The 25,686-nt window shown below is 40.5% G+C and overlaps 1 protein-coding gene and 1 pseudogene across 1 annotated transcript in view; one reads left to right on the forward strand and one right to left on the reverse strand.

Moving 5' to 3' along the window:
- ZSWIM5 (zinc finger SWIM-type containing 5) overlaps nt 1–25,686 on the reverse strand; it is a 216,248-nt gene that overhangs the window by 19,260 nt on the left and 171,302 nt on the right. The window contains exons 6-11 of the mRNA XM_027573834.2: nt 14,308–14,484; nt 7,344–7,490; nt 6,520–6,657; nt 4,867–5,127; nt 4,519–4,654; nt 3,357–3,514 (exon numbers count right to left, since the gene is read on the reverse strand). Coding sequence (XP_027429635.2) covers nt 3,357–3,514; nt 4,519–4,654; nt 4,867–5,127; nt 6,520–6,657; nt 7,344–7,490; nt 14,308–14,484 — 1,017 coding nt within the window. The remainder of the gene's footprint in view (nt 1–3,356; nt 3,515–4,518; nt 4,655–4,866; nt 5,128–6,519; nt 6,658–7,343; nt 7,491–14,307; nt 14,485–25,686) is intronic.
- On the forward strand, nt 11,162–12,379 carry LOC113911372 (annotated as a pseudogene).

Below are 25,686 nucleotides of genomic sequence, written 5' to 3' on the forward strand. Positions count from 1 at the left end.
TGACTGGTTTTGGTATCAAGAGTAATGCTGGCTTCATAGACTGAGCTGGGAAGTAGTTTCTCCTCTTCAATTTTCTGAAAGAGTTTGCATAGAATTGTTATGTTTTGGGGGTGCCTGAGTGGCTCAGTCAGTTAAGTGTATGCCTTCAGCTCAGGTCATGATCCTAGGCAGAAAGCCTGCTTCTCCCTCTGCCTGCTGCTCCCCCTGCTGCTTGTGCTCTCTCTGTCAAATAAATAAATAAAGTCTTAAAAAAAAAAAAAGAATTGTTATGTTTTCCTTAAATATTTGGTAGAAATTACCATAAAGAAAGAAATTACTTTACTACTAAAGTAAAGCTTTAGCTGTATTCCCAAAAACTTTGATATGCTTTTCTTTCATTTTCCTTCAGAAATTACCAAATCCAGGCCTGGATTTGTTTTGTAGAAAGGTTTTTAACTATAAATTCAATTTTTTTGATGTTCATTTCTATTTATTATTTTTATTGTGATAAAATATATATAACATAAAATTCACCATTCTAACCATTTAAAGATTTAAGGCTACAATTCAATGACATTAAGTCCATTCACAATGTTGTGCAACTATGGCCACTATACATTTCCAGAACTTTTCAACATCCCAAATAGAAACTTTATACTCATTAAATAATAACTAGCTTCCCCAGGCTCTGTATTCTACTTTGTCTCTATGAATTTCTCCTCTATTTTGCTTTCTGCCTCTTTGAATTTAATATTAACTGTGGCCACTTTACTCAAGTGATGTCTGCCAGGTTGCTCTACAGTAGACTTGCACTTTTTTCCTTTATGATTGATAAGTGCTTTGTGGAGAGATACTTTGAGACTACATAAATATTTCCTTCTTAATAAAATGTTTGCCCACTAGTTTAGTATCCCCTAATGTTTCCTTGCTGTGGCAAGTCTAGGTACTTCAATTAAGCAGAATCATAAATATTTCTTTTATGTGTGTTTTATTTCACTTAGCATGTTTTTAAGTCTCATCCATGTTGTAGCATGTATCAGGATTTTCATTCCTTTTTATTGCTAAATTAATATTCCATTGAATGCATAGATCACATTTTGTTTATCTGTTCATCTGTTGATAGACACATTTCCAACCTTTTGCTACTGTGAATAATGCTGCTATGAACACTGATGTATAAGTATCTGAGTCCAAGTTTTTAATTCTTTTGGGTATATACCTAGCTCATCTTTATTTATTCTTGAATGAGCTTTGGTAGTTTCTATCTTTCAAGGAATTAGTCTACTTCATTTATGTTGTTTAATTTATTGACATAAAATTGTTCACAATATTCCTTTATTATCATTTTTATGTCTTTAGAATTTGTTGTGATGTCACCTTTCTCATTCTTGGGATTGGTGGGATTTTTGTCTTCTCTCTTTTTTTTCTTAATCAGTTTGGACAGAGATTTCAATTTTATTTTTCTTTCAAACAGTGTTTGGTTTCATTGATTTAAATCTACTGTTTTTCTACATTCTATTTATTGCCTTATGCTCTGATCTTTATTATTTCATCTGCTTACTTTGAATTTCATTTGATCTTCTTTTTCTGGTTTCTGGTTAAGGTGGAAGCTGAGATCACTGAGTTGAAACCTTTCTTCTTTTCAGATACAGGCATTTAGTGCTAAAAATTTCCTTCTAAGTAAAGCTTTAGCTGTATTCCCAAAAACTTTGATATGCTTTTCTTTCATTTTCCTTCAGTTTCAACATTTTCTAATCTTGGGTTTCTTCCCTTTGTCCAGTGAGTTATATGGAAGTGTGTGGTTTAATGCCCCCAAATTTGGTGGATCTTCCAGATACCTTTTTATTGTTGATTTCTAATTCAACTGAGGTTGTCTGAAAAAATTTATTTCACCTTTGTTTTTGAAAGATATCTTCAATGATATAGAATTCGAGGTTGACAGTTTTTTACAAGTACTTTAATGAATTTTCTCCACTTTTTTCTGGTTTGTACCACTTCTAGTGAGAAACCTCTCATATTTAATCTTTTGTTTTTTTGTACATAATACGTCTTTTTTCTCTAGTTACTTTTAAGTATGATTGTCTCTCTCTCTCTCTCTTTTTTTAAGATTTTATTTATTTATTTGACAAAGAGAGACACAGTGAGAGAGGGAACACAAGCAGGGGAATGGGAAAGGGAGAAGAAGGCTTCCCGCGGAGCAGGGAGCCCGATGTGGGGCTCGATCCCAGAACCCTGGGATCATGACCTGAGCCAAAGGCAGATGCTTAACAACTGAGCCACGCAGGTGCCCCTAAGATTTTCTCCTTTAATACTGGTTTTAAACAATTTGATTATCATGTGCCTTAGTATAGTTTTCTTCGTGTTTCTAGTGCTTGAGGTTAACTGAACATCCTGGATCTGTAGTCATCCTATCTGCTTAGAATCTGATACTCCATGCCATGCCACTGCCACCCCCACCCCCACATGGATGCCTATTATCAAATTTATTGATTTTTGCCTGTAAGATTGGTGAAAAATGTTATCTCAGGGTAATTTTAATTTGTATTTCTCAAGGGAGTCCAGGTATTTAATTGTTCAAAAGTTACTTGTATCTTCTTTTCTTTGAACTGTCTGATCATATCCTTTGTTCAACTATTGTGTTGGTGTATTGATCATTTTCATATTGATTTATCTGTATCTTTTACATTTTCCATAATGAGCATGTATTTTTTGGGCAATAAGATACAACATACAGTTATTTTTAATAAAAAAAGTCTTAAAGTCTTAAAATATCCATAGTTTCCTGGTATCAGAAAAAAAGTCACAACTCATGCAACCTAGTATTTCATTATAGCTTCTCAGGGGCTTATTTTCATTTCTTTTTGTGGTGAAACCCACCTAGCTAATAGGGAGGTATATGTGCTTGAAAACGTGCGAGTCCCTCTGGGCTACCTATTTTCTGACAAGGAGCCCTGGAAATATCACAAACTTTCATATCTATAAAGCAATTTATAGCTCTTAGTCATGACTTCACTGGATCTTCCAATGGCCCTGGAGAGGCTGATAGGATCACTGACAATGAATTCCATTTTATAGATTTTGAACCCGAGGCCTGCAAAGATGAAGTGACTATATCATATGGAAGGTTAGATTTAGAAGTTATCTTAAAGATGATTTCATTCTATGTACTCGGCATCCCACAATTAGTAACAAAGGCAAAACTCTGGCTTGGGCCTGGGTGCTCATTCTAAAGACAGCAATCAAAGTGAGGATCCCTATCACTCTAAGTAGTCAAGAATAGCCTTTCTTCTTTAGAAGATTGCAGACCAAGCCCTTGGAAGGCCATGACTGGGCCACCATAGTGGGGGTGCTGGAGCCTAAGGTCTATCTATGCTCACCTTTGGCAGCAGTCAGCATGGTGGAGGCCAGTTCACATTGCTGTGATTCCAAGTGTCCAAGCGTGAACCAGCGAGGATAACGGCTGGGCACCACAGACACCATATGGTGAGGGTGAGAACTGTCGCCTGTAGAAGCTGAGTTTTCTAGAACAGGTAACCTAAAAGACCCAGGGAGAGTCATCAGCCACCATCCAGACCCTTGACATTCTGAGCTACCTTAGAGAAGTTTGTTCTTTGCTGGGAAGGAACTGGGCAGGAAAGGGTTAACTAAGAGCTTTAAAGGTTGTTTATCTGTTTGTTTTTTTTAATGTAGGCTCCATGCCCAGGATGGAGTCCCATGCAGGGCTTGAACTCATGACCTTGAGATCAAGAGTTGCACACCTAACTGACTGAGCCACCCAGGCACCCTGAGCCTTAAAGGTTTTAAAACCTAGAATACTATACTGTATGTGAGGTGAGTGCCTGGGCACTTGTAGAACTCAAGCTGAATACTTCTTATGGCAAATAGATTTGAAAGGCAGTTCAAAAGCCCTAAAATTACTTTTTAAAGTATAAGAAACATATGCCAAGGAATCCTTAGCAGTCCTTTTCTGGTTGAAGTGAAGAGCTTTCTCAGCCTTCTGATCTAACTAAAATTCTTCTTCTATATGGTCTGCTGCATCCTGGAGGTCCACCTGCCTAATCCAAGGATCCTATTCTAGTTTGAAAATGAGATGACCATAGCTCACTGTTCTCAAGTCCTGGTATAGAAAGACTTATTTTTATTTCTTCCAGACACATCTGGTGACCCATGCCTGGGAACCATGACTCATTTGAGCTACAGAAGGGCTCAAACCCATTCTCAGGCTGCCTAATGGGCCCCAGAACAAAGATACTCAGGTCTTGGGTGTTCCATTTCTATTAAAAACTTAGGGGCTTCCTCAGGTGACCCACCAAGAGTACAACCAGGGAGCCAAATGGGTCACCAGCAAGGCATTCCATATAGGAATCCTAAATAATATGAATATGCCTGAGCTATTTTAGGGTAGGCTTGGTCCAATATTTTTAGGTCTAATAGAATAGACAAAGAGGGAAGGAGAAGAAAGTGAGATAAACAAAGAAAAAGAGCAGTGAAAATTTCTGCTTTGATGGAGGCAACGGGGCTGGGAAAAGGGCTACCCACCTCATAGCACGTAAGGCTAATTTATAGGATAGGTCTGGATCATGAGGCAGCAGAGCTGAGAACAAATACTTGGCAAAGGTATGCATAGGAACACTCTCTCGGTGAATGACTTCTCCTAGACCACTGAAGGGGCCTCCTGCAGGAAGAAGATAGGACAGCCAGTTATTTATCCACATGCTTCTATTTGCCAACCTGGACTTGAGCTGTAGGATCCTGCACATGTTTGCTAGCCATGGGAACTTGAACTATACTTGAATGTAAAAAATGATGTTATACAGTGCTCTGTTAGAGAGGGGAACCCAGAGTTACAGGCCTAAGGCACTGTGACAAAAGCCCTTCTCTACTTACCTTCCAGTAGTAAGATGCATTGTTTCTGCAGTGTTTGCCCTAGCTCATCGTCCAGCTGTAGCTCTTGAAGTCGACTCAGGAGCTGCTCCTCATTACGGCACACCTTGTCCTGTGCATAGAGGCCTTCAGGCATCACCCTCTGTTGACCCATCCCCATCAGAGCAACTTCCAGGGCCAATGACAGGTAGGACTCATGGCTGTTTGGGCAGCCTGTAGCCACAGGTACATGCTGGTACACAGGGGGTCTGCTTTCATTCATATCTGAGGGCAACAGGGGACCAGATTCTTTAGGTCAGCTCTGTGGATTCTTCTGCTCCTCTCTCCCTCCCACTTTGGAATACAGTTAGGTCAGCAGATATCATAGGGAAGCTGTCAGAACCCCAGAGCAGTAAGGAAAATATACTGAAAAAAGATTACGCAGCCACAAAAATTCCCAACTCCTTCCCAATATGTGAACTGGCTAGACCAGTTGGGGAAGAAGTAGATCTTATATTAATCTTTTGCTAACACATTATGTAATACCATGATTATCTGGTTTTGTGTCTGTCTCTTTCACTCGACTGTGAGCACCCAAAAGGGAAGAGACTTTATCTTATTGCCCTCTGCATCTCCAGGGCCTGATATATGAAAGGAGCTAAGTGTACGTCATTGATGAATAAATTCCAAGTGCAATCTCAGGTTTTCAAGATGTAAGTGTCACTGTGCAGATGAAACAGACCAAAGATGATGATTTCTTTTCAGCAGATTAAAGATAAGGGCAGCTCTAGCTTGGATTGGGGCCACCCATTGTATCTCTACCCAGAGAAATCCAAATCCATCCAGTTAAACTATTACTTTGTAACACTTGCAACTTCTTTGTTATTATTACCTTATATGTTCCACCTCTGGGTTCAAAGTTTCAGAAAAAGAGTACAGGTTTAAAGTCTTACAGGGGGTTAGAGTCTTGGTTTCTTTTCTTTCCCCTTCACTCATCTGATTAAATATTTATGGGAAACTGTTAAATGAGAGGTACTGCACTAAGTGCTGGGGTCACAAAGATAAGTAAGTCATAATTTCTGCTTTCAAACAACCGAAGTCTAGTAAGATAATCATTGTAAACAAACTGTAATGCAGTGGGCTAAATACTATAATAGATATATGCATACAATATAGTGATGGCATAAAATTCTGTCTCTAGTCATTGCTACATTGAGACTACTAAGTTTCTTCCCTTCTAGTTCTCATTGGTAAAACTGGAATATGACCGTCATGAGGAAGAAAGTTCAAAGGAAACATGAGAATATTATGCAGTTGCAAGGGTTACACACACTTTTCTTGTTAGAAGTTCTTTTCCACTTCCAGACTGCTCTAAGACTTGGCCTCTGCCTCTTGAAATCCCTATTGCTCTTCTTACTCACTTTGGATTACACTCTTTAGGCATTCATGGTATGGAAGTGAGAGGAGCAAAGGAAGGCTGGAAAGGTAAAATGGGAGAATAGGATGGGGCCAGTCCACAGGGTGGGAAAGGAAGGTGGGAAAGAGATGAAGGAAACCTCTCAGGGCACGTCCAGCTTGGGTAAGAAGACAAAGGCTGCAGGAAATGCAGAACAGAGTCTTGAGGGGAAGGAGGGCTAGCAAGGACAGTTCTAGCTCTCCTCAGGCTGACCCCTGTACCTGACACTTCCAGATAACCATCATCATTCAGACGACAGGCCTCAGTCAAAGTGAGAAACAGGCAGCCAATGGGATCCAGAGGGTGCCCCACCCAGCCTTCCAGGTTTGTGATGGTTGTGGTTCCTCTCTGTAACAGTTCTGGAAACAAACAGATCCAAATTTTAGAAAGTGATAGAGACACATTGCTCCCTGTCCCTGTCTGGGTCTCCTCATTAGTCTCTTTTAGGCATTGGCCCTGCAACTTAAAAAAATTCTTCCCTCATTGTTTTGCCTTGGATTCATAGGACTGGTCACAAATTTATCAGCCATAAGGTGTTTTGTTTTTTTTTAAGATTTTATTTATTTATTCATGAGAGACAGAGAGAGAGAGAGAGAGGCAGAGAGAGAAGCAGGCTCCCAAGGAGCAGGGAGCCCGATGCGGGACTTGATCCCAGGACCCTGGATCATGACCTGAGCCGAAGGCAGACGCTTAACCATCTGAGCCACCCAGGTGCCCTCAGCCATAAGGTCTTGAGGTCTGCATTTAGGCTTCTTGCTCACAGCACACATATGTAAATATAGTTTTACAGTTTAAAGAGGGTCTTCTTATACCAGATCTTATTGGGCCTTCCAACTGCCTGTGAGGGAGGCAGACCAGCATTATTATTCCCATTTTGCAGATTCATAGATTCATAGAGGTAAAGTGAGGCATTCCACACAGCAGGCAGAAAACCCTGAAATTCCCTAGTCCCTGCCACTCCATGAAACTTAATGAAAACCTACAGCCCCTAAAGATCTTTATCAGCCCCAGCCTATGGAGTCAAGATGGCTCCTTATCACTATACCTTTCTTCTGATGCTTGTAAATTTCCAGCTGCCGTTGCTGCTGCAACCTCAGAGTATTGATAATGGCCACTGTGAGTCTGAGGGCCTCTTTTGGATAACCATGGGAGCGCAGAGCATCAACCCGAGCACAGGCTGTAGGCACATGCTCTACCAAATGAGAAGAAAATATTTTGGTTGGGTTAGGTTTTCCAATCAGGATAATTCATGCTTGACAGAGGGAGTTTGTGTTTTGCTCAGTTCCTAAAATTCAACTGACATCTACTGTGTACCAAGACCTATGTTTTATCTTTTAAGAATATAAAGCTGAATAAGTCATAGGCACTACCTTCAAAGAGCTACCATGCAGCCTCTGTCGAATGATACGGTGTAGAAAGGAACACACAACTAGGATAATAAAATGTAGTACCTCCTTGTGAACCGGTACTATGGGAATCCAGGGGAGGTAGCAACCAACTGCCTAAAGAGAAAGGCCTCATTCATTTATTAACCCTACATTTCCTGAGAACCTATTATATGCCAGATTGTTTGCCAGGCAAAGGAAGTACAAAGGTGAATAAGAAATGGTCACTTCCCTCAAAGACCTCACAAATAGTACATAAATAGATTATTATAAAACAGTTAAAAGTAAATGACATGATAGAAATATATACAGAATGCAGAAAAAGCATTTGACAAAGTACAGCATCTTTTCTTGATTAAAACTCTTCACAATGTAGGGATAGAGGGTACATAACTCAGTATCATAAAAGCCATCTATGAAAAACCCACAGCGAATATCATACTCAATGGGGAAAAACTGAGAGCTTTTCCCCTAAGATCAGGGACACAGCAGGGATGTCCACTATCACCACTGCTATTCAACATAGTCCTAGAAGTCTGGGCCTCAGCAATCAGACAACAAAAAGAAATAAAAAGCATCCGATTCAGCAAAGAAGAAGTGAAACTCTCACTTTTGCAGATGATATGATGGAAAACAGTGGAAAACCCAAAAGACTCCACCCCAAAACTGCTAGAACTTATACAGGAATTCAGTAAAGTGGCAGGATATAAAATCAATGCACAGAATTCAGTGGCATTTCTATACACCAACAAGACAGAAAAAAGTGAAATTAAGGACTTGATCCCATTTACAATTGCACCCAAAACCTTAAGATACCTAGGATTAATCTAACCAAAGAGGCAAAGAATCTGTACTCAGAAAACTATAAAATACTCATGAAAGAAATTGAGGAAGTCACAGAGAAAAGAAAAAATGTTCCATGCTCATGGACTGGAAGAACAAATATCGTGAAAATGTGTAGCTACCTAGAGCAATCTACACATTTAATGCAATCCCTATCAAAATACCATCCACTTTTTTCAAAGAAATGGAACAAATAATCCTAAAATTTGTATGGAACCAGAAAAGACCCCGAATAGCCAGAGGAATGTTGAAAAAGAAAAGCAAAGCTGCGGGCATCACAATTCCGGACTTCCAGCTCTATTACAAAGCTGTCATCATCAAGACAGTATGGTACTGGCACAAAAACAGACACTTAGATGGAACAGAATAGAGAGCCCAGAAATGGACCCTCCCACTCTATGGTCAACTAATCTTCGACAAAGCAGGAAAGAATGTCCAATGGAAAAAAGACAGTCTCTTCAACAAATGGTGTTGGGGAAACTGGACAGCCACATGCAGAAGAATGAAACCGGACCATTTCCTTACACCACACACAAAAATAGACTCAAAATGGATGAAAGACCTAAATGTGAGACAGGAATCCATGAAAATCCGAAAGGAGAACACAGGCAGGAACCTCTTCGACCTCAGCCGCAGCAACTTCTTCCTAGAAACATCGCCAAAGGCAAGGGAAGCAAGGGCAAAAATGAACTATTGGGACTTCATCAAGATAAAAAGCTTTGGCACAGCAAAGGAAACAGTCAACAAAACAAAAAAAGACAACCGACAGAATGGGAGAAGATATTTGCAAATGACATATCAGATAAAGGGCTAGTATCCAAAATCTGTAAAGAACTTATCCAACTCAACACCCAAAGAACAAATGATCCAATCAAGAAATGGGCAGAAGACATGAACAAACATTTCTGCAAAGAAGACATCCAAATGGCCAACAGACACATGAAGAAGTGCTCAACCTCACTCGGCATCAGGGAAATACAAATCAAAACCTCAATGAGATACCACTTCACACCAGTCAGAATGGCTAAAATTAACAAGTCAGGAAACGACAGATGTTGGCGAGGATGCGAAGAAAGGGGAACCCTCCTACACTGTTGGTGGGAATGCAAGCTGGTGCAGCCACTCTGGAAAACAGTATGGAGGTTCCTCAAAAAGTTGAAAATAGAGCTACCCTACAACCCAGGAACTGCACTCCTGGGTATTTGCCCCAAAGATACAAATGTAGTGATCCAAAGGGGCACGTGCACCCCAATATTTATAGCAGCAATGTCCACAATAGCCAAACTATGGAAAGAGTCCAGATGTCCATCAACAGATGAATGGATAAAGAAGATGTGGTATATATATATACAATGGAATATATGCAGCCATCAATAAAAATGAAATCTTGCCATTTGCAACGATGTGGATGGAACTAGAGAGTATTATGCTAAGCTAAGTCAATCAGAGAAAGACAAGTATCATATGATCACACTGATATGTGGAATTTGAGAAACAAGACGGAGGGTCATAGGGGAAGGGAGGGAAAATGAAACAAGATGAAACCAGAGAGGGAGACAAACCATAAGAGACTCTTAATCTCAGGAAACAAACTGAGGGTTGCTGGAGTGGAGGGGGGTAGGAGGGATGGAGTGGCTGGGTGATGGACATTGGGGAGGGTATGTGCTATGGTGAGCACTGTGAATTGTGAAGGCTGATGAATCACAGACCTGTACCCCTGAAACAAATTACATTATATGTTAATTAAAAAATTTAAAAAAATAGAGAGAGTATAATATTTGCGCTACACTGTGTAGAACTAGCAAGATTTTAAATAGGTAGACAAAAAGGGAAAGGCATTCCTAGCAAAAAGAACATATAAGCAAATGCATAAATAAAAACATAAAAAGTATTCTATAAAGCATCTTCTGAGTATAACAGTTCTGTGCAGAGTTAAGTTATGTGATCAGAGACTGCCTGGAAACGTAGAGTCTGGGAGGCCATACTAAGGAGACTGGATTTAACTTAAGGATAATGAAGGACCATAAAAGGCTTATAAATGGGCAAGTGATTATGATGAGATTAATGGTTCATTTTGTAATTTTTTTAAATTTAAATAGGCTCCATGCCCAGCATAGAACTCAATGTGGGGCTCTAACTCATGACTCTGAGATCAGGAGCTGAGCTGAGATCAAGAGCTGGATGCTTAACCAACTGAGCCACCCAGGTGCCCCCATTTTGTGATTTATTTTAAAGATAATATTAAAAATCAGAAATAATTTCAGAAAATCTGAAAGTACAGATAAGCAAAATATAAAATAAAACCCAGATAATCATTATTTCTAGTTTTGTGTGTATGTATGCATAAGTATGTGTATATATTGTGATTGTGTGTGTGTATATATATATACACACACACACATATATATATATCACATGGAATGATATGATTATCATTTCTTAAAAGATGTATTTATTTATTTTAGAGAGAGAGAGAGCATGAGCGGGGGCGGGATCAGAAAGAGGGGGGTGGAGTTTGATCGGTAGCAGGAGGGAGAGCGGACCCCAGAGAGCCCTGAGCAGCCCCACCACCGCCGCCGGCCTAGTTACCATCACACCCCGGGAGGAGCTGCAGCTCCCGCAGCCGGCCCCAGTCACCATCACCGCAACCATGAGCAGCGAGGCCGAGACCCAGCAGCCGCCCGCCGCCCCCCTCCCCCGCCTCAGCGCTGCCGACACCAAGCCCGGCACCACGGGCAGCGGCGCAGGGAGCGGCGGCCCGGGCGGCCCCACATTGGCGGCGCCTGCCGGTTGGGGACAAGAAGGTCATCGCAACGAAGGTTTTGGGAACAGTAAAATGGTTCAATATAAGAAACGGATATGGTTTCATCAACAGGAATGACACCAAGGAAGATGTATTTGTACACCAGACTGCCATAAAGAAGAATAACCCCAGGAAGTACCTTCGCAGTGTAGGAGATGGAGAGACTGTGGAGTTTGATGTTGTTGAAGGAGAAAAGGGTGCGGAGGCAGCAAATGTGACAGGCCCTGGTGGAGTTCCAGTGCAAGGCAGTAAATATGCAGCAGATCGTAACCATTACAGACGCTATCCACGTCGCAGGGGTCCTCCACACAATTACCAGCAGAATTACCAGAATAGTGAGAGTGGGGAAAAGAACGAGGGATCGGAAAGTGCTCCCGAAGGCCAGGCCCAACAGCGCCGGCCCTACCGCAGGCGACAGATCCCACCTTACTACATGCGGAGACCCTATGGGCGTCGACCACAGTATTCCAACCCTCCTGTGCAGAGAGAAGTGATGGAAGGTGCTGACAACCAGGGTGCAGGAGAACAAGGTAGACCAGTGAGACAGAATATGTATCGGGGTTATAGACAACGATTCCGCAGGGGTCCTCCTCGCCAAAGACAGCCTAGAGAGGATGGTAATGAGGAAGATAAGGAAAATCAAGGAGCTGAGACCCAAGGTCAGCAGCCACCTCAACGTCGGTACCGCCGCAACGTCAATTACCGACTCAGACGCCCAGAAAACCCTAAACCACAAAGATAGCAAAGAGACAAAAGCAGCCGATCCACCAGCTGAGAATTCGTCCGCTCCCGAGGCTGAGCAGGGCGGGGCTGAGTAAATGCCGGCTTACCATCTCTACCATCATCCGGTTTAGTCATCCAACATGAAGAAATGAAGATGAAATTCCAGCAATAAGAAATGAACAAAAGATTGGAGCTGAAGACCTTAAGTGCTTGCTTTTTGCCCACTGACCAGATAAATAGAACTATCTGCATTATCTATGCAGCATGGGGTTTTTATTATTTTTACCTAAAGACGTCTCTTTTTGGTAATGACAAATGTGTTTTTTTTTTTTTAAAAAAACTGGTTTTTCTCAATACACCTTTAAAGGTTTTTAAATTGTTTCATATCTGGTCAAGTTGAGATTTTTAAGAACCTCATTTTTAATTTGTAATAAAAAGTTTACAACTTGACTTTTCAAAAAAATCAACAAACGGCAAGCACCCGTTAATAAAGGTCTTAAATAATAAAAAAAAAAAAAAAAAGGAAAGAGGGGGGTGAGAGCGAGAGTGATGGAAGGAAGCTGACTCCCCTCTGAGCATGGAGCCCAAAGTGGGGCTCCATTTTATGACCTTGAGATCATGACCTGAGCCGAAATCAAGAGTCAGATGCTTAACCAGTTGAGCCACCCAGGTGCCCCCATGGGATAATGTTATAATTATTATTTTGTAACTGGGTTTTTCCTCTGAGTAACATATTATAAAATTCTTCTATATCATTAAATATACTTTTATAACATTAAAGATGATGATATATCATTCCTCTGAATATATGTATATCATCCATTGAGTCACTCAATCCCCTATTGTTGGACATTTAGATTATTTCCAATTTTTCTAAACTGTACATTATTTACATCCATGCTCTAATAAACCCCTAGCTTTATATATATTCTTAGTTAATTATAGCTCAGGATAAGTTCCTAGATGTAGAATTCCTGGATCAATGGGTATGAATGTATTTTAACAGCTTTTGGTAAGTATTATTGAAATACCCTTCAGATAGGCTATAAGCACTTACATTCCTACAAGTAGTAAATGAGAGTAACTATCTCCATGTAACCTTTCCCACACCATAAACTAATTATCTTTACTTTAGAAATTTCTGACCATTTGACAATCAAAAAATGATAATTCAGTGTTGTTTTGATTTTCACCTTTGTTTACTGATGAGGTGTATATATTTTCACACACTTGTTAGATTGATGTTTTAGATGTGTTGGATCAGAGAAGAGGAAAGATGACCAAAGGAGACTTCAGGTAGTGGCCCAGAGTGAGTTTGGCCAAGGCTTTTAAGAGAGAGATAGGGACATACACATATTCAGCAAGATCTTTTTTTTTTTTTTAAGATTTTATTTATTTATTTGACACAGAGAGACAGCATGCAAGAGCACAAGCAGGGAGAGCAGGAGTGGGAGAAGCAGTCTCCCCACCGAGCAGGGAGCCTGATTCAGGGCTTGATCCCAGGACCCCAGGATCATGACCTGAGCTGAAGGCAGATGCTTAACCAACTGAGCCACCAAGGTGCCCCTGCATATTCAGCAAGATCTTGAGAAAGACAAAGAAATGGGGTGAAGGATGGAGGTAGGGAATTGGGAGAAGATATAAAAATGTATGTCACTTTTGTAAGACTCAGAAAATGAGTATTTATTAAAAGTGTCTTTTGGAATAGGCATCCTGTGATAAAGTCAAGAAGAGATTGAAAGACAGCCAGAGAAAGGTTTAAATCCACAATGGAACAGCTCTGTTCCTTTATGATGAAGGAAGGAAGGGAAGGTAGAGAGGAGGAAAGGAAGACAGCTTGGTGACAAATGCAGATAGTGCCCTAGCTACTAGTACAGGGTAATTTAAGTTTCAAAGTTAGTGCCTTTTTAGCAAAATATATTAATATCAGAGTAGATTATACTATTGCTCAGCAATTGCTAAGAGCCTATGAACTGATGTTTAATGGTTTTATTAGTACTCTTTGAGATTTATTAACTCCTTTCCCCTCCTAAAACTCAGGAAACAATACAAATTCCTCTGGTTGAGGTCATTCTACCTCAGCTAAGTACACATGCAAATGGCTGAGGCTTCACATAAATACCCTGAGTCCCTAGTTAAGGCCCCAAAAGATCTGTGCAAATTGTAGTTGTGTTGCCAGCACCTATGCAGTTCTGGCCTGGCACAGGGTAAGACTGCACTCTGAAATTCTTAGAGTAGAGGAGAGGTACACTTACCAAGCCACAGTGGCTGGCCTTGGGAATTAAACAGTAGTCTCTCACTTTCCTGCTGGCAGGCAGGAGCTGTATATATATCGCTGCTTATTATTCGCTGTAAGTGGCTGTCCTGCCAATGTAACTCACGGCCCTCGATGGCTCTAGTGAACACTGTTCGTCTTGGCCTGGATAAGGAGTCTGGGAAAAGAAAGACATGCAGCAGTTCAGTGACAGATAATCTGAAGCTCTAACTCTTATGTCTTCTTCAGAGTGGGAGGATGAGAAGAATAGTATGTGGTTAGTGAGAGCAGCCACTCTGCCATCTGTCTGGGTGCTTGTTGTGCTGCCTCTCTATTGGATAAGCCCTTAATGTGTCTGTGCCCTCTATGGGAAGAACCATTCTACTGAGACCTATGGCTGCCTTTCCACCTCTACAGAAGACCAATTTCTCCTAGGACTGAGAGCCACATGAAAGAGAAGAGGGACAGTGGTGCTCAGCTGCTCAATTATGAGGATACCAACTGCTTCTACAGAACTCAGAGGAAGAGAGAAGCAGCTGGGGAATTTCCCTGGCCAATCCATAACGTGTCTCATTTACAGCATGACCCTTATCAGACTAAGGACTCCATGTAATTGATATTAAAAGCTGGAAAAGAGCAGATGCCCTGTGTACTCTGGTCCCTTTATCACACTGATATCTATAGGCTTACAATCTTGTTCTATAATATGAAAAACTGCTGCTGACAAAAGACTAATTAAATTAACATGGACTCTTACCATGCCATCTCTCTTCAGGAAAAGGTGTGCAAGGAAACCAAAACAGTTTAGACAAAGTAGGCTCAATTCTTAAGGGTGGTGTGGAGGAAGACCAAATGAAAGATACACCGTCATAAACTGTAGAGATAGAAGGACTCACAGAAATTACATTTAAGGAAATTAAAAAAAACATAAAGGATTATTTAATTGACTCACTGCCAGATTAAGGGCAATTGGAACTATTTTGGGATCAAGGACTAAAGTACTATACAGATGTTTCCAGAAATGCCCAAATGAGGTGTACATCCACTGAGCCTGTGCAAAAAAAACTGGGAGGGAAAGCCAGAGGATTCAGAATGAACATGAAAGAAATGAACATATTCATTCATTAAGCAAAAGTCCTTAGAATATGTTAATCTCTTCAGAATTTGATATATTCCATAGAGTATGGGCTTAGAGGTTAACTTAGAATAGCATGACAGTATCTACTGAAATTTCTCCCTCATGTTGTCCCTCAGTAGAAGCACAGTGTACCTCCTACTGGCTACAGTCTAAACCCCTCTCTTGCTGAACTGAGACTCTACCTTGGGTCTGCTCAGCCCACAGTGGGGATTAGGCTCCCCATATTCATCACATCTGCAAATAATGAGTGCCTACACATGGCAGGTACTTGTTCTAGGTGCTGAGGATATATAAAATCCCTGCCTTCATGGAACTTTACATTTAAATGAGCAGAGATAGTTGAATAAATATACAGTATACCAGATATTTCAGATGGTTATGAGTGCTATAGAAAAGACTAAAGCAAAATTAGGGAGAAAGACAAGCTGGTGTTGGGTGGGGGTTGTTGTTTTACATAGAATGGTATCGAATAAGGTAACATTTGAACAGAAACTTCAAGCCTTAGAGATAACTAAGGGAAGAGTGTTCCAGGCAAAAGAAATAGTAAATGCTAAATCCTGAGGTGGGTACGTATTTGGAGTGTTTGAGGTAATGAGGAGGCCAGTATACTTAGAATGGAATGAGCAAACAGAAAAACTCATAGTAGATGAGGTCAGGGAGATACTAGGAAGCCAGATCATTGAGGACCTTACAGGCCATGAGTGAACAATGAGAAGCCACCAGAGGGCTTTGAGTTTTTGAAGGTATATAATGTGACCTGCTTTTTAAAAGGATAACTGGCAGCAGTATTGAGAACAGACCATGAGGTGGAAGGGCAGAAGCAGGGGGGGCAGTTAGGAAGTCACTGCAATAATTTGTGAAAAATGATGGCAACTTGGCCAGAGTAAAAGCAGTAGAGGTGATAAGAATATATGGATTCTGTTGGACAGAAGACATGAATAGATACTTTTCCAAAGAAGACATCTGGATGGCTAAAAGACACATGAAAAAATGCTCAACATCATCATCATCGGGGAAATACAAATCAAAACCACAATGAGATACCATCCCATACTTGTCAAAATGGTTAAATGTAATAACATAAGAAACAACAGGTGTTGGCAAGGATGCAGAGAAAGGGGAACCCTCTTGCACTGTTGGTGGGAATGCAAACTGGTGAAGCCACTCTGGAGAACAGTTTGGAGGTTCCTCAAAAAGTTAAAAATAGAACTACCCTAGGGCGCCTGGGTGGCTCAGTTGGTTAAGCAACTGCCTTTGGCTCAGGTCATGATCTTGAAGTCCCGGGATCGAGTCCCACATCGGGCTCGAGTCTGCTTCTCCCTCTGACCCTCTTCCCTCTCATGCTATCTCTCATTCTCTCTCTCTCAAATAAATAAATAAAATCTTTAAAAAAATTAAAAAAAATCTTTAAAAAAAAATAGAACTACCCTATGACCCAGTAATTGCACTACTAGGTATTTTCCCAAAGGATACAAAAATACAGATACGAAGGGGTATATGCACCCCAATGTTTATATACAGCAGCACTATCACCAATAGCCAAACTATGGAGAGAGCCCAAATGTCCATCAACTGATGAATGGATAAAGAAGATGTGCTATAGACAGACAGACAGACAGACAGACACACACACACACACACACACACACACACACACACACACACTGGACTATTACTCAGCCATCAAAAAGAATGCAATCTTGCCATTGGCAATGATGTGGATGGAGCTAGAGTGTATTATGCTAGGTGATATTTCAGTCAGAGAAAGACAAATACCATATGATTTCACTCATATGTGGAATTTAAGAAACAAAACAGATGAACATATGGGAGGCAGCGAAGAAAAGTAAGAAGAGAGAGGGAAACAAACCATAAGATACTCTTAATGATAGAGAACAAACTGAGGGGCGATGGAGGGAGGTGGGTGGGGGATGGGCTAGAAGGGTGATGGGCATTAAGGAGGGCACTTGTTGGGATGAGCACTGGGTGTTGTAGGTACGTGATAAATCACTGAATTCTACTCCTGAAATCAATATTGCATTGCATTGAATGTTAGCTGAGTAGAATTTATGTAAAAATCAGAAAAAAAGAAAAAATATATGGATTCTGGATATATTCTGAAGGTAAAACCAATAGGATTTGCTCATGGTTTAGATCTTGAGTGAGAGAGAAAAAGAATCAAGAATGACTCCATGGTTTTTAAGATAGACTTGCCATACTGGGGATAGGGAGACTATAGGAGGAGCAGGTTTAGGTGGGGCTTGATAGATAAGAAATCTAAGTGGAGATATTGAAAAGGCAGTTAAGCATACAAGTCCGGAATTGGGAGTTAAAGTCTGGTCAAGGGATATAAATTTGGGAGTAGTTAGTATACAGATGATTTTCAAAACAAGGCAATCACCAAGGGAATATGTATACGGAGAGAAGTGGTTTGATGACTGAGCCCTAGGCACTCTAACATTTTAGGTTAGGAAGTAGGGAGAAGACAGTAAAGGAGGTTGAGAAGGAGGAACCAATGAAGTAAGAGCAGAACCAAGAGAGTAGTGTCTTGGAAATAACATGAAAATGGTGTTTCAAGGAGAAAGTAAACAATTATAACAAATACTGCTGATAGGTCAAGTAAGATTATGACTGAGAATCAGCTAGTAGATTTGGCCATTTTTAGCATCAGTGACCCGTACAAGAGCAGTTTCAATAGTGGCGGGATGAAAGCTGACCAGAGTGAGTTAATGGAGAATATGAGCAGAAGCAGAGATGATAAATATGTACTATTCTTTTAAATTATTTGTCTTTTTAAAATAATTTTTAATTTTTTTTTAAAGATTTTATTTCTTTATTTGACAGAGAGACACACAGCAAGAGAGGGAACACAAGCAGGGGGAGTAGGAGAGGGAGAAGCAGACTTCCTGCGGAGCAGGGAGATCGATGCAGGGCTTGATCCCAGGACCCTGGGACCATGACCTGAGCCGAAGACAGACGCTTAATGACTGAGCCACCCAGGTGCCCCTTAATTTTTAATTTTTTAAAGATTTATTTGACAGAGAGAGAGACAGCGAGAGCAGGAACACAAGCAGGGGGAGTGGGAGAGGGAGAAGCAGGCTTCCCACTGAGCAGGGAGCCCGATGCGGGGCTCGATCCCAGGACCCTGGGATCATGACCGGAGCCAAAGGCAGACACTTAACGACGGAGCCACCTAGGCGCCCCTAAATTATTTTTCTTAATTCTACCACTTATTTCTACTACCTCAGGGAAACAGGGTAATAGCCAGAGAGGCATACGGGAACAACATGAGTGTGTTTTGTTTTGTTTTGTGATGAGAGAGAAGGCAATATACTTGTATACTAAGGAATAATCCACAAAAATTGGTGAAGCAGGAGAGAGAGAAGATAATTCCTGGAGCGATGTCCTGGATAAAAGAAAAGGAATAGGATCTTGAGAATAGGTAGAGGGCTCAGGGTTAGAAACACAAATAAAAACAGGGGAAGAAGAAAACTGGATGGGCACAGACAGAGGCAGATGTAGTGAGAAAGTCTTGGAAATTCTCTTGTGATTGCTTCTATATTCTCAATGAATAGGAAGCAAGGTTATCAGCTGAAAGGGAGGAAGGGAAGGAAATAAAGTTTTCAGGGAAAGACATGAAATAGTAATTTAGAAGAGTGAAAGAAAGCACAGATTAGGGGAATGTGGTGGATCTCTGGACAATACTATGGACCCATTTGGAATCAGTGGTCATAAACTTCAAGTGAGACCAGTTACCATGCTTGTGTTTCTCTTCACTATGTTCAGCGGTGTGGGCATGAGCACTGAGGAATTAAGAGAGTGAGACTTAACTACTAAGGTTAGTGTTTTGCTATATCTGTGTGAAGTAAAGGGAAAGAGGAGGTTTATGTGAGGGGAGTGATTATAATGACTCACCAAGGAATCTAATGGAGATAAGGAGGAAAATGAGGCTACAGGAGAATGAAAAGGTCTTAGGATCAAAAGTCCTACTGGGTCAAAGAATTATTGGAATTGGGATACTAGAGAAAATAAGTCAGCAAGACTGATGATGAGATTTAGAGCTGCCTGAAACTGAGATTATGAAGAAGGTATAGTTATTGGCAATGACAAGGTCTAGGGTATGATTTTGGGATTGAACAGCTCAATTATGTGGGAAGATGAGACTATTAAAAGAAAGGAAGGCAAAGAACTGAGAGGACAGGATATTGGAAGGATCATCTGTGTGGCTACTGAAATGGTCAGGAATTACGACAGTAGCAGTGACAGAAAGCAGTGTTGCCGAGCCAACAGCCAAAAATCTTCAAGGAATGAGGAGGATTGACCCAGAGGTCTACAAATAACCAAAACCAGAAGGGTAGCAGACAGTATATTTTGACAGCATGAACTTTAAAGCTGGGGAGTATTTTAGGAAGGAGGAAAGGACAATGATATAGAAATGGCAATGAAGAACAAGTGGGACGCCTACTGCTCCATCAGGTACAGAGACGTGAGACCTAAATCAGCCACAGCTTGAGAAGACTGCAGAAGAAGCAACATCCTTAAATAAGAACCAGTAACAACAAGTAACCACTATGATAAAGAAGAAACTGACAGGCCAGAAAGGACTGGCAAGATATCTTCAGAGCGCTAAATGAGAAAAATATGCAGCCAAGAATACTATATCCAGCTAGGCTGTCACTGAAAATAGAAGGAGAGATAAAAAGCTTCCAGGACAAACAAAAACTAAAGGAATTTACAAACATGAAACCAGCCCTACAAGAAATATTGAAAGGGGTTCTCTAAGCAAAGAGAGAGCCTAAAAGTAACATAGACCAGAAAGGAACACAGACAATACACCGTAACAGTCACCTTACAGGCAATACAATGGCACTAAATTCATATCTTTCAATAGTTACCCTGAATGTAAATGGGCTCAATGCCCCAATCAAAAGACACAGGCTATCAGATTGGATTAAAAAACAAGACCCATTGATAAGCTGTCTGCAAGAGACTCATTTTAGACCCAAAGACACCCCCAGATTGAAAGTGAGGGGGTGCAAAACCATTTACCATGCTAATGGACACCAAAAGAAAGCTGGGGTGACAATCCTTGTATCAGACAAATTAGATTTTAAGCCAAAGACTGTAATAAGAGATGAGGAAGGACACTATATCCTACTTAAAGGGTCTATCCAACAAGAAGATCTAACAATTGTAAATATCTATGCCCCTAACATGAGAGCAGCCAATTATAAAAGCCAATTAATAACAAAAGCAAAGAAACACATCGACAACAATACAATAATAGTGGGGGACTTTAACACCCTCCTCACTGAAATGGACAGATCATCTAAGCAAAAGATCAACAAGGAAATAAAGACTTTAAATGACACACTGGACCAAATGGACTTCACAGATATATTCAGAACATTCCATCCCAAAGCAACAGAATACACATTCTTCTTTAGTGCCCATGGAACATTCTCTAGAATAGATCACATCCTAAGTCACAAATCAGGTCTCAACTGGTACCAAAAGACTGGGATCATTTCCTGCATATTTTCAGACCATAATGCTTTGAAACTAGAACTCAATCACAAGGGGAAAGTCAGAAAGAACTCAAATACATGGAGGCTAAAGAGCATCCTACTAAAGAATGAATGGGTCAACCAGGAAATTAAAGAATTAAAAAAATTCAGGGAAACAAATGAAAATGAAAACACAACTGTTCAAAATCTCTGGGACACAGCAAAGGCAGTCCTAAGAGGAAAGTACATAGCAATACAAGCCTTTCTCAAGAAACAAGATCTCAAATACACAACCTAACCCTACACCTAAAGGAGCTGGAGAAAGAACAGCAAATAAAGCCTAAACCCAGCAGGAGAAGAGAAATCATAAAGATCAGAGGAGAAATCAATGAAATAGAAACCAAAAGAACAGGAGAACAGATCAACGAAACTAGGAGCTAGTTCTTTGAAAGAATTAACAAGATTGATAAATCCCTGGCCAGACTTATCAAAAAGAAGAGAAATGACCCAAATCAACAAAATCATGAATGAAAGAGGAGAGATCACAACCAACACCAAAGAAATACAAACAATTATAAGAACATATTAGGAGCAACTATATGCCAGCAAATTAGATAACCTGGGAGAAATGGATGCATTCCTAGAGATGTATTAACTACCAAAACTGAACCAGGAAGAAACAGAAAACCTGAACAGATCTATAACCACTAAGGAAATTGAAGCAGTCATCAAAAATCTCCCAACAAACAAAAGCTCAGGGCCAGATGGCCTCCCAGGGGAATTCTACCAAACATTTAAAGAAGAATTAATACCTATTCTCCTGAAACTGTTCCAAAAAATAGAAATGGAAGGAAAACTTCCAAACTCGTTTTATGAGGCCATTACCTTGATCCCAAAACCAAAGACCCCATCAAAAAGGAGGATTACAGACCAATATCCTTGATGAACATGGATGCAAAAATTCTCACCAAAATACTAGCCAATAGGATCCAACAGTACATTAAAAGGATTATTCACCATGACCAAGTTGGATTTATCCCTGGGCTGCAAGGTTGGTTCAACATCCGCAAATCAATCAATGTGATACAATACATTAACAAAAGAACAAGAATCATATGATCCTCTCAGTAGATGCAGAAAAAGCATTTGACATCCTTTCTTGATCAAAACTCTTCAGAGTATAGGGATAGAGAGTACATACCTCAATATCATAAAAGCCATCTATGAAAAACCCACAGTGAATATCACTCTCAATGGGGAAAAACTGAGAGCTTTCCCCCTAAGGTCAGGAATGCGGCAGGGATGTCCACTATCACCACTGCTATTCAACATAGTATTAGAAGTCCTAGCCACAGCAATCAGACAACAAAAAGAAATAAAAGGCATCCAAATCGGCAAAGAAGAAGTAAAACTCTCACTCTTTGCAGATGATATGGTACTGTATGTGGAAAACCCAAAAGACTCCACCCCAAAACTGCTAGAACTCATATTAAGTGGCAGGATATAAAATCAATGCACAGAAATCAGTGGCATTCCTACACACCAACAACAAGACAGAAGAAAGTGAAATTAAGGACTCGATCCCATTTACAATTGCACCCCAAACCATAAGATACCTAAGAATAAATCTAGCCAAAGAGGCATAGGATCTGTACTCAGAAAACTATAAAATACTTATGAAAGAAATTGAGGAAGTCACAAAGAAATGAAAAAGCGTTCCATGCTCATGGATTGGAAGAACAAATATTGTGAAGATGTCAATGCTACCTAGAGCAATCTACACATTCAATGCAATCCCCATCAAAATACCATCCACTTTTTTCAAAGAAATGGAAGAAATAATCCTAAAATTTGTATGGAACCAGAAAAGACCCCGAATAGCCAGAGGAATGTTGAAAAAGAAAAGCAAAGCTGGCGGCATCACAATTCCGGACTTCCAGCTCTATTACAAAGCTGTCATCATCAAGACAGTATGGTACTGGCACAAAAACAGACACTTAGATCAATGGAACAGAATAGAGAGCCCAGAAATGGACCCTCAACTCTATGGTCAACTAATCTTCGACAAAGCAGGAAAGAATGTCCAATGGAAAAAAGACAGTCTCTTCAACAAATGGTGTTGGGGAAACTGGACAGCCACATGCAGAAGAATGAAACCGGACCATTTCCTTACACCACACACAAAAATAGACTCAAAATGGATGAAAGACCTAAATGTGAGACAGGAATCCATGAAAATCCGAAAGGAGAACACAGGCAGGAACCTCTTCGACCTCAGCCGCAGCAACTTCTTCCTAGAAACATCGCCAAAGGCAAGGGAAGCAAGGGCAAAAATGAACTATTGGGACTTCATCAAGATAAAAAGCTTTGGCACAGCAAAGGAAACAGTCAACAAAACAAAAAAAGACAACCGACAGAATGGGAGAAGATATTTGCAAATGACATATCAGATAAAGGGCTAGTATCCAAAGTCTATAAAGAATTTCTTAAACTCAACACCCAAAGAACAAATGATCCAATCAAGAAATGGGCAGAAGACTTGAACAGATATTTTTCCAAAGAAGACATCCAAATGGCCAACAGACACATGAAAAAGGGCTCAACATCGCTTGGCATCAGGGAAATCCAAATCAAAACCTCAATGACATGTCACCTCACACCAGTCAGAATGGCTAAAATTAACAAGTCAGGAAACGACAGATGTTGGCGGGGATGCGGAGAAAGGGGAACCCTCCTACACTGTTGGTGGGGATGCAAGCTGGTGCAACCACTCTGGAAAACAGTATGGAGGTTCCTCAAAAAGTTGAAAGTAGAGCTACCCTACAACCCAGCAATTGCACTACTGGGTATTTACCCCAAAAATAGAAATGTAGGGATCTGAAGAGGTACGTGCACCCCGATGTTTATAGCAGCAATGTCCACAATAGCCAAACTGTGGAAAGAGCCCAGATGTCCATCGACAGATGAATGGATAAAGAAGATATGGTATATATATACAATGGAATATCATGCAGCCATCAGAAGGAATGAGATCTTGCCATTTGCAATGACGTGGATGGAACTGGAGGGTGTTATGCTGAGTGAAATAAGTCAATCAGAGAGAGACATGTATCATACGACCTCACTGATATGAGGAATTCTTAATCTCAGGAAACAATCTGAGGGTTGCTGGAGTGGTGGGGGTGGGAGGGATGGGGTGGCTGGGTGATAGACATTGGGGAGGATATGTGCTATGGTGAGTGCTGTGAATTGTGCAAGACTGTTGAATCACAGATCTGTACCTCTGAAACAAATAATACAATATATGTTTAAAAAAAAAAAAGAAGAAGAAGATAGCAGGAGGGGAAGAATAAAGGGGGGGAAACTGTAGGGGGAGATGAACCATGAGAGACGATGGACTCTGAAAAACAGACTGAGGGTTTTAGAGGGGAGAGGGGTGGGAGGATGGGTTAGCCTGGTGATGGGTATTAAAGAGGGCACGTTCTGCGTGGAGCACTGAGTGTTATGCACAAACAATGAATCATGGAACACTACATCAAAAACTAATGATGTTATGTATGGTGATTAACATAACCTTAAAAAATTAAAAAGAAAAAAAAGAAACTGCCCGACTATAGGCATGTCTTTATATGCATTTGACTCTCTACGCCAATCAAAAACCAATACTAAAGGGATGCTGTGTTGTGGAGGTTAGATGAGTGCCAGTAAAGTGTAGCTTAAAGAAGTGGCAAAACTGCAGCTTTTTCAAACTCTTGTTACCTTAGTTGCTTTAAATACACTGACAATCAGTTATGGTACAGTAGATGAAGACCTGGCCAGAACAATAATTTAAATTATTTTCTTGAGATTAAAAATATCAGATTTATCACTTAAAATAGAAGGGACCACATGTAAAATCAATGTCTGAAAAAAAATCTCCTACCAATATAGGTTCCCAATGGGCTAAAGGGAAATCAGTTGCCAATAGGAAACAGCCTGACTTAGATGAATTAAAACTGACGTGAATGCTGATGCTCCGTGATAGCTGCAGGCCAGGGGCTCAAAAGGCAGAGGGTACAGTATCACTGTACTAGATTCGTCTTAAAATGGGGCAAGAGTCCTAGCCGTAATTTGGGAAGATAATCCAACCTAGCTATCTGCTGTATAAAAAATTTGAGGAAAACAGAGAAAAGTAAGAAAAGCAATTGTCAGGGCATTCTTATTTATTTATTATTATTATTATTTTTTAAAGATTTTATTTATTTATTTGACACAGAGAGAGAGAAACAGCAAGAGAGGGAACACAAGCAGGGGGAGTGGGAGAGGGAGAAGCAGGCTTCCCGCTGAGCAGGGAGCCCAATGCAGGACTCGATCCCAGGACCCTGGGATCATGACCTGAGCCGAAGGCAGATGCTTAATGACTGAGCCACCCAGGCGTCCCTGTCAGGGCATTTTTAAAAGCTGTTTTTTAAAAACAAATAAATAAGTAAATAAATAAATGCTGTTTTTTTTTGCCGTTCCATCCTTCCCTTGAGGCAGGCCTTCTAAGCTAAAACCAACCCCAACTGAGGCCAAGATCCATTAGTCATGAAGAACTTGAAAGGTAAAGAGGATTCATGCAGAAGGCTCTAGGAATTTATGGTGGGCACTCTAAGGACACTCAAGATATGGAAAAAGACACAGCATCCCCAATGTCAAAGATAAAAAGTTTACCCTTATTTAAGGCGTGGCAATTCAAGATATACAAAAGGACAGG

Source organism: Zalophus californianus, chromosome 4 (genome assembly GCF_009762305.2).
Source record: "Zalophus californianus isolate mZalCal1 chromosome 4, mZalCal1.pri.v2, whole genome shotgun sequence".
NCBI lineage: Eukaryota > Metazoa > Chordata > Mammalia > Carnivora > Otariidae > Zalophus > Zalophus californianus.